General features: G+C 47.9%; 1 protein-coding gene across 4 annotated transcripts in view; it reads left to right on the top strand.

Annotated features, from left to right (window-relative positions):
* The first annotated feature begins 1524 nt into the window (after nucleotides 1-1524).
* Nucleotides 1525-9403, top strand: part of ARID3B (AT-rich interaction domain 3B) — a 66686-nt gene continuing 58807 nt past the window's right edge. For all 4 annotated transcript variants that reach the window (XM_017547994.2, XM_017547993.2, XM_017547991.2 and 1 more), the window contains exons 1-2: nucleotides 1525-1678; nucleotides 4206-4840. In XM_017547994.2, coding sequence (XP_017403483.1) covers nucleotides 4283-4840 — 558 coding nt within the window. In that variant the 5' untranslated portion in view covers nucleotides 1525-1678; nucleotides 4206-4282. The remainder of the gene's footprint in view (nucleotides 1679-4205; nucleotides 4841-9403) is intronic.

Below are 9403 nucleotides of genomic sequence, written 5' to 3'. Positions count from 1 at the left end.
GGAGGGGGAAACTGTCTCTGTCACCGAGGCTGGAAAGCAGTGGCACAATCACGGCTCACTGCAACCTCCGCCTCTCCTCTCCTGGGCTCAGGTGATCTATCTCTGCCTCCCGAGTAGATGGGACCACAGGCATGAGCCAAAATGCCCCACTAATTTTTATATTTTTTGTAGAGACAGGGTTTCACCATGTTGCCCAGGCTGGTCTCCAACTACTGGGCCTAAGAAAACCGTCTGCCTTACCCTTACCAAAGTGCTGAAACTACAGGCATGAGCACCTGACCTATAATTCAAAAGCAGTTAAGCTGAGAGAGAATAGCAGGCTGTGGTTGAAGAGAGGGTTGTTCAATTACTGAGCCCTGGCCGGGTGCGGTGGCTCACACCTGTAATCCCAGCACTTTGGGAGGCTGAGGCAGGCAGATTACGAGGTAAATGGATCGAGACCATCCTGGCCAACATGGTGAAACCCCGTCTCTACTAAAAATACAAAAATTATACTATCACATTGGATATTAAAAAGAAATAAAAAATATAAAAATTAGTCGGGCGTGGTGGCGCGCGCCTGTAGTCCCAGCTACTAGAGAGGCTGAGGCAGGAGAATTGCTTGAACCTGGGAGGCGGAGGTGGTAGTGAGCCGAGATTGCGCCATTGCACTCCATCCTGAGCGACAGAGCAAGACTCTGTCTCAAAAAAGGAAAAAAAAAAAAAAAAGTACCGAATCCTAACGCGATAGTGTTTAGAGGGACAAGGTCCAGGTTTTGACTGGGATTGGGAGGTTGGTATAAGGGTCGCTAAGGACGAGGCCCGATGTTGAATGGGTTGGCCACATAGGCTCTCAAATTGTCAAGGAAGATAGAGGGGATAATAACAAGGAGCTGGATAACACAGATGGGCAGATTATCTCCAAGCGGGGTGAAACAGGTGGCAGAGTCTAAGAGAAAGCGTCGGAGAAGCAAGTGTTTTTACAAGAGGTGACAGCACCTGGCACATAATCCTGACCCTTGGAAACTGAGAATAGAGAATACTAATTCACGTGAGAGGGTTCCCAGGGACGCAACATTCTCAGGACAGCCAGGGTTCTGTCCCAAGAATGGGCAGAGAAGTTTAGAGAAAAGCTGATCTAAACGCGGGAATCCCTGAGGAAGACCGGCTTGAAGGCAGGAGACCGAAGGGACTGAAGCAGCGGCAAACCCCACGCCCCTCTGTTCTTATTTTCCTCCCAAGCAGCCGCCGAAGCCACACCAACCTCCGCAACAGAAAACGCTCAGAACGCTCTAGCCCAGCTCTTTTCAACTCCCCGCGGAAGTGCTCACACCGGAACCCCCCCGTGTCCGCACTTTGCCATTGGCCGAAGTTTCCGCCCGCTTCCACCCGCTTCCTCCCAAGACTCAGTCAGGCGGCGCAGTCCCTAGGAGTCACTTCCGCCTAGCCCCACCCCTCGGTCCCTTTTTAGCCGCTTCCGGCTTCGGGCCCGCCCCGCCCCCTCTGGCTCCGCCCCGCCCCGCCCCCGCCCCCCCGCCCCCGCCCCTGGCCGGCGGTCCGGCCCCGCGGCGCCGCTTCCGGTGCGGGCCCCGCCCCGGCTGTGGCCCCCGGCTGCGGAGGAGTCCGAGACGCTGCTGCCGCGCCGGGGCCTGAGAGGCCGCCTCCTCCGCCGCCCGAAAACCCGGAGCGCCCCGCACAGGTAAGCGCCACGGGTCCCGGCTCCCTCGCGCGCGGCGGGAGCGGAGGTTGCGGCAGGTGGAGGGCCCGGGGCAGGTGTGGAGAGAGAGGGAAAGGCGCGGGCCGGGGGCGCGGGGACAGTGAAGGAAAGTGAGAGCGCCGCGGGAGCCCGGGCGCCCTGTGCCCATTAGGGCATTTGAGATAAAGCGATGAGAACGGCGAGGGGCCTTGGAGCTGAGTGGGCGCAGATAGATGGGGTGGGGGCCATCGGAGAAGAGCCAGCGGATTGGCTGGGAGGGTTGGTAGAGGTAAAAGTGATAGGGCTGGATGGGGGGAGGTGAATAAAGAATGGGGGGAGGCGTGCTGGGGTGACCGGGGAGGTGGGCTGTAGTACTTGAAGGGGCCTGGGGCCAAAAGAATCCAACAGCAAAGGTAGGGGAATGGTCGGCAGGCCGGGTTCAAAGCTTCAGGCAGTCCGTTGCACCAGGCTTGGTGGTCCGGGAACTTTAGGGGAAATGGGGGAGGGGCCCGTGTGAAGGGATGAAGAGGTTTAGATTTGAGACATAAGTTCTCCAAATGTAGGCAGGTGGTATTGTTTGGATCACTGGCTGCTTAGGGACTGCAGGAAGATGGGCTCTTTGGGGGAGGGTGTGTGTATTGAGTTGTAGAACTGAGTCATCTCAGTCTTACTATAAGAGGCTGTGGGAGGGACACCTCCCCCTCTGCTGGGGACAGCATTCAGAGAAGATGGTGCCACAAGACGAGAAGCAGTTGTTCAGTGACTGGCAGGACTTGGTTTAGAAATTATTCCGATCGTGATTAACTGTAATGACTATGAGGATATTTAAATTGATCACCGAATTATTTGCTTTATTCTGTAATTTTATTTGACCCAAATTGTTTTCATTTGAAATGAACACTTTTGCCAACTGAATTTAATGTGGATGTAAATCTTGTCATACTTTTTTACACTGTAAGAAGAGCTAAAGCAGAATGAAAGTATTGCTGTAAGCGTAACTCACACTTCTGAAGTGCCAAGAGAGGAAGTAAAGGCAGTAAGAGGCAAATTGGAATTCGAATCTTTCACAGAAATACAAAAGACACAAACAGTGCTATAAGATAAACAGCAAATGAGAATTTTTATCTCTCCTAATTGGCCTAGCTTTAAAACTTGTACCTTTTTTACTGTAACCTGGAAAAAAATCTTAAATCCAAGCAGTTTTTATTGCTAAAAATGTGATTACTTCTCTGTGAATTCTTGAAGATGCTAAATAAAGACACTTAGTTTTTTTTGTCTTTCGACCCAATCCTAAAACACTGGAACAATGCAGATATCAAGTCCCAACATGTGCAGTACAGCCTCTTTCATGTGATGACAAAACTGTACGCCATGTTGGAAGTCCTGTTCACCTAAAATTTGCCCTTGCATAGTCATCTATTCAGTTATGGAGACTTGCTGAAGAAATATAAGTGAAGTTGTTGGGTTGAGGGCCTGCAGGGGAGAGGTGGGGAGCTAAAGAAGAGGGTGTGAAAGTGATGTGTGTTTGGAGACTGATTGGTAAGAATGCAGATAAACCTGCCCCCAGAATGCTTTTGGCCCGAAAGCCTTTTCTTTTTGTATTTGCCAGAGAGTATCATAGTAGAAATGAATCAGAAAGAAAGGGGATGTGAAGAGATTTACTTGGCTGTTTATTAAAAAAAAAAAAAAAAAAAAAGCAACGCAGCATTAACTTGTTGTTCAATGTTGATATCTGTTTCAAATTAATTAACTTTAAAATCTCCAGAGGAATTCCCCCGTTTGCTTTTGAGTGACGATTGCAATTTGAGACTCTTGCTTCCTTGTGTGTTTCTTTCATGTTGTTGAAATTGGATTCTTTCTGAGGCTATACTGTCCAGTTAGTATGGCTCAGTCTACTCAACAAGCAGGCTGGCAATTTGATCTGGGAAATTTGAAAAGTTTAAACCCAAGAGCAGCTTGCTTGGTCTTGCTTTTTCTTTTGAGAAAAAAACCGTCTGCCTGATAGTTCTGGGTCTAGCTTAGAGGTGATACCTTTCTCTGATGGGCTTGGGAACATAGTCTCTCTTTTGCAGGCAGGCTGTTCTTTCCCTTCATTGTTATTGTTTGCGCGATTACAGCTTCTGCTACAGTGCAAACCCAGTTACCTTTTCAGTAATGAATGTTCGGTAACATTAATTCAGTCACAGATTAATGTTTGATAAGGTAGAGGAAGAGAGATCAGAACACATGTTAGCAGACTAGATATTGGCTGGATATATTTCTTTTAATAGTATGCTACTCAGTAGTCTGCTGCTACTACTACTGAGATTCATTCCCTGTTTCCCCTCTAGATCCTGTTTCTCTCCTTCACACTTTTCCTACCCACCCACAAAACCCCCACAACTCACTCATCTTAAAACTCAGGTTTAGGAGCATATGTTTAGCGTTCGGAACTCACGGCCCTCTGCTGGAGGAAAGGAAACCTTTGTATACCTGTTTTACGTAGTTGTTTTTTCCCCTCCTTCTTTGTGCTTTCTGTTAATCACTTAAGGTTTAGACCCAGTGTGCCTGGGGGGCTGTGCCCAGGTTCAGAGTCATGCCACTCTGTGGGTGAAGCTTGAGGCAGTAATGGAGCCACTTCAGCAACAGCAGCAGCAGCAGCAGCAGCAGCAGCAACAGAAGCAGCCGCACCTGGCTCCTCTGCAGATGGATGCCAGAGAGAAGCAGGGCCAGCAGATGAGAGAAGCCCAGTTCTTGTATGCCCAAAAGCTGGTCACACAGCCGACTCTCCTTTCTGCCACACCTGGGAGGCCTTCTGGCAGCACTCCCTTGGGTCCCTCAGCCAGAGTTCCAGCCACCACAGCAGTGGCCCAAGGTTTTGAACGGGGCAACGTGAACTCAGAGCCTGAGGAAGAGGAAGGAGGCTTGGAGGATGAGGATGGGGATGATGAAGTTGCAGAGGTGGCTGAGAAAGAAACCCAGGCTGCTTCAAAATATTTTCATGTGCAGCAAGTAGCTCGCCAAGTTCCCAGAGTGGCACCCATGTCCAATCTACTTCCAGCACCAGGGCTCCCACCGCATGGACAACAGCCTAAAGAAGACCATACCAAAGATGCTTCCAAGGCCCCACCTTCTGTCTCCACAGCCGGGCAGCCGAACTGGAGTCTGGATGAGCAGCTCAAGCAGGTCAGTCTTTCTGGTATGGGAGGTCGTTTGTTTTTCCTAAAGGCTGGAGAGGGTTACTGGACTGACAGCGTCAGGGGCTGTGCCAGTCTGTGCCTTCTCACCCCACTTCAGTGACCAACAACCTAGACATGAATAGACTTGGAATTTTTTCTTACTTAATATTTGTCTTCTTCATTAAAGCAATGAAATGTATCTTACTCTTAATAAAGGTTTTTTTTTCTTTCTTTTTTTTTTTTTTTTTTTTTTTTTTTTTTTTTTTTTTTTTTTTTTTTTTTTTTTTTTAGACGGAGTTTTGCTCTTGTTGCCCAGGCTGGAGTGCAATGGCGCCACCTGGGCTCGCTGCAACCTCCGCCTCCCAGGTTCAAGTGTTTCTCCTGCCTCAGCCTCCCAAGTAGCTGGGATTACAGGCATGCGCCACCACACCTGGCTAATTTTTTGTATTTAGTAGAGATGGGGTTTCACCATGTTGGGTAGGCTGGTCTCAAACTCCTGACCTCAGGTGATCAACTTGCCTCGGCCTCCCAAAGTGCTGGGATTACAGGCGTGCGTCACCGCGCCCGGCCCTGTATAGGTTTTTCCAAGTTTGATGGGAAAGAATGTCAATACAATCTCATTTTTTTAAGGAAGGATGAAGTTGCAACAATGTCATGAGGAATATCTAAAATGAGATGTGTGACTAATTAGAGTTTTTCTAATAATTATGTTTTCTCACAGTAGTGTAAAAGAGCATTCTTGCTTAGACAATTTCTTAGCTCCAGGCTAACCCAGGATCGTGCTCTTTAAGGACAGCTGGTTGTTTTGTACCTACACACAGCTGAAAAGAAGCACTTGTGTTATGTATATTTTCCAACAAAGAGCCTTGTAGACATGATTTCATTTCACTCTTACATCATCCCCTTGACAACAGGGAAGGGTAGACCTCAAAATTTCCTTTTTAGTCAAGGAAAGCTGAAGTGACTACCAAATGGCTGAGCATCAGTGTCAGCTAGGGAGCTTTGTAAAAAATACAGATTGCAGAGTCCTAATGAATTGTCTTGGAGGGTGGAGCCTAGGGAATCTTTGTTCTTAGCCAAGCCTTTGACTCCCTGATTCATCTTCTCTTTGTGACCCACAATATAGTTTTTCTTCACCCAAAGAGTGGGAGGGATGATAAGTTGTTCCAGGTTGAGTGACTTTTTGGTGCTTAGGAAGGGAGTTCGTGATAAAACCAGTAGTCCCTGGGTACCCTGCATAAGCACACATACTTCTTGTGATCCATTGGTACTGTTTGGAAATCGTTTGGGAAAAGCTGTGGGTTTTCACAGGGCAACTGAGAAGTCATATAAGAAAGGTCCTCTGGAACCTGAAAAATCAAACATCTTGGATCAGGAGGCCTGTGCAGTAGATCTGAGTTTTACAGCAGTAGTGTTTGCAGTCAGAAGTGGGGTTCAGATCCTGTCACTTCCGTTGATTGCCCTTGTGATCTTTTTATTGGGCTCTGAATTGCTCTGAACCTGTTATCTTCTCATCTGTGAAATAAAAAGAATGAAAGCGCCTCCCAAGGATGTTGTAAGGATTAACGGAACTGGCACACGTGAAAGCCTGTCCAGTGCCAGGCACATGGTAGGTAATAGTGCTCGGGGAGCTCTTTTATGTAAACAGTGCCATCTTCTCCTGCATCACATAGATATGCCTCCGAAGTAGGAGAGGTACTGAGATGCACAGAGGTTTTCGCTCACATCACCCAGGGAGTTAGCAGCAGAGCTTGGACTAGAATCAGAGAATCCCAACTTCCACGACAGCAGCACCCTGGCCGCCAGCCCAGACCCGCCTCCCACTGATTGCTTTGGTTTAGCAAAACATCTGTGAGTTGCCGGCTGCCCCCGCACTGCTGTGTGGTTGGCAGAGTTCCATACCGGCCGCTGAGTCAGCTCATAGCGGGATCCTGCCCTGACAGCGCTGGGAAAGTTCAGGCCCGAGGCGGCTGGGCTGCCCCCGCCTTGGCAGCTGGCCAGCGTCTGCGTGTGTGCGGTCGTTCCTAGAAAGTGCAGCCGCATGCGAGGAACAAGTGGAGCTCCAGAGCCTGTCTGTCTTCAGGAAGTGTAGCAGGTGTTGAGGTCAAGCCATTAGAGGTTTAAAAAAAGACTCTTCAGAACTGGCGTGTGCGTGTGCACACGTGTGCTCTGTGGCAGGGCACCCAGCACCGAGTTATCTAGATGATGGCAGCCCTGTGATTACGTAGCTCAGTATTCAGGGGGCTGGCTGTTGGCATTTGAAACCCTTTGAGTTCACTTTACATTTCTGAGGCATATTCACTAATTATAGACTGCCTGGAGCACCTGCCAAAATGTTTTGTAAATACCAGAGTAGCTGAGGCATAATCCCTCATCCAAAAATTACCCTCCCCCAGGATTTGAAGGTCAAGAACTGAACTGGGGGGGCTTTGGGTAGCAATGACTTCAGCCCTTAGATGTGCACCTTTCTTTCCCCTTTAATTTTTTTTTTTTGTTTTTTTAAAGATGGGGTTTCACCATGATGGCCAGGTTGGTCTTGAACTCCTGACCTCACGTGATCCACCCACCTTGACCTCCCAAAGTGCTAGGATTACAGGCGTGAGCCACCGCGCCCGGCCTCCCCTTTAATTTTTAAAATTGATTTGGTCTGTGCTCTCCTTGTCTATAAATTCTGCTTCTAAAGGAGTAAATAGTGTGCTTGAGAATTTTAAGACTTTTTTTAGTTATGTTTTAGAAGGGCCAAAAATAATAATATTCTTTTAGAGAGTCTGTAGAAGAGAAACCATTACAAATCATTAGACTAGATTTTTTTTTTTCTTTTTTGTGGTCTAAGCAGGCTATTTAGACATATAGACTAGATTGTTTTGTTGTTCAGAGTCTTTTGTTTCTTTATATAACTTAATGGAGTGCAAAAGTAGAATATCCCTTGCTCCAGCAGCAATCACAAAGACCTTTACAGTTGACACAGATCTTTTTTGGGGGGATGAAGTTTCACTCTTGTTGCCCAGGCTGGAGTGCAGTGGTGCCATCTTGGATCACTGCAACCTCTGCCTTCTGGGTTCAAGTGATTCTCCTGCCTCAACCTCCCTCACAGCTGGGATTACAAGTACCCACTACCACGCCCAGCTAAGTTTGTATTTTTAGGAGAGACGGAGTTTCACCATATTGGTCAGGCTGGTCTCAAACTCCTTGCCTCAGGCGATCCACCTGCCTTGGCCTTCCAAAATGCTGGGATTACAGGTGTGAGCCACCACGCCTGGCCTTCTGTGTTTTGAGATAGACATTTGCTCTGTCACCCAGGCTAGAGTGCAGTGGCATGATCTCGGCTCACTGCAACCTCCACCACCTGGGTTCGAGCAGTTCTCATGCCTCAGCCTCCCTAGCAGCTGGGATTACAAGCACATGCCACCATGCCTGGCTAATTTTTTTTTTGTATTTTTAGTAGAGATGGGGTTTCACTGTGTTGGCCAGGCTGGTCTTGAACTCCTGACCTCAAGTGATCTGCCTGTCGTGGCCTCCCAAAGTGCTGGGATTACAGGCATGAGCCACCACAGCCACCCTGACACAGATCTTATTGTTGATGTGATACAGTGTCCATCTTGTTCTTTTAAACAACAAATTTTTATCGTGGCTTCTTTTTTTTAATTTTTTTTTAAACTTTAAAAAAAAAATTTTTTTTTTTAAAGGTGGGGTTTCACCCTGATGGCCAGGCTGGTCTTGAACTCCAGACCTCAGGTGATCCACCCACCTTGGCCTCCCAAAGTGCCAGGATTACAGGCATGAGCCACCGTGCCTGGCCTACAATGGCTTCTTTGTGCCAGACCTGTGCTCCATGAAACAAGGCGCGTTTCTCCCTTAGGGAGTTCAGGTCTGGCGGTGGCAATGTGGGAACCTCAAGGTGGATTGGAACTTGGGTTACAATAATTTGATTCTGTCCTGAGTCTACTGGAGCCCAGCCACCCAGTCTGTGATATAACATAGATATTTTAAAACAGCATTTTGTTTCAAACATTCATGTGCCAAAGTTTAAAAAGTTAATTTTGTCTACAGCATAGCATAGCTTGGCAAACCAACAGGAATACCGAAAAGTATTTTACAAGATTTTAGGCTAAGGGAGGACAGGCATCTGCCAACTGAAAAATGAAACTGGGAAAGCGTAAGCGTTCCATATATTACTCTTTGCAGCTGAAATCCTTTACTTAGAACATGTAAAGTCAAAATTATTTCATGGATTCTCTCTGAAGACACCCTCGGAAAATATTTGCTTCTCAAGGCCTGGATTGCTAGGGTGTGGCATTATGCTCTGACGCCACAGGGATGGGAAGATGGATAACGCCATTGAGCCGAGTGTTCTAAAACCCATCAGATTCCTATGGGCAGAGTAAATAATTGTAAAACAGCAGCTGGGCGCGGTGGCTCAAGCCTGTAATCCCAGCACTGTGGGAGGCCGAGGCGGGTGGATCACGAGGTCAAGAGATCGAGACCATCCTGGTCAACATGGTGAAACCCCGTCTCTACTAAAAAAGCAAAAAATTAGCTGGGCATGGTGGCACGTGCCTGTAATCCCAGC

Source organism: Cebus imitator, unplaced genomic scaffold, assembly GCF_001604975.1.
Source record: "Cebus imitator isolate Cc_AM_T3 unplaced genomic scaffold, Cebus_imitator-1.0 Scaffold203, whole genome shotgun sequence".
In the NCBI taxonomy this organism is placed as follows: Eukaryota; Metazoa; Chordata; class Mammalia; order Primates; family Cebidae; genus Cebus; species Cebus imitator.
The sequence above is the reverse complement of the archived record's forward strand: the minus strand, read 5'-3'. Positions and strand labels throughout refer to the sequence as shown.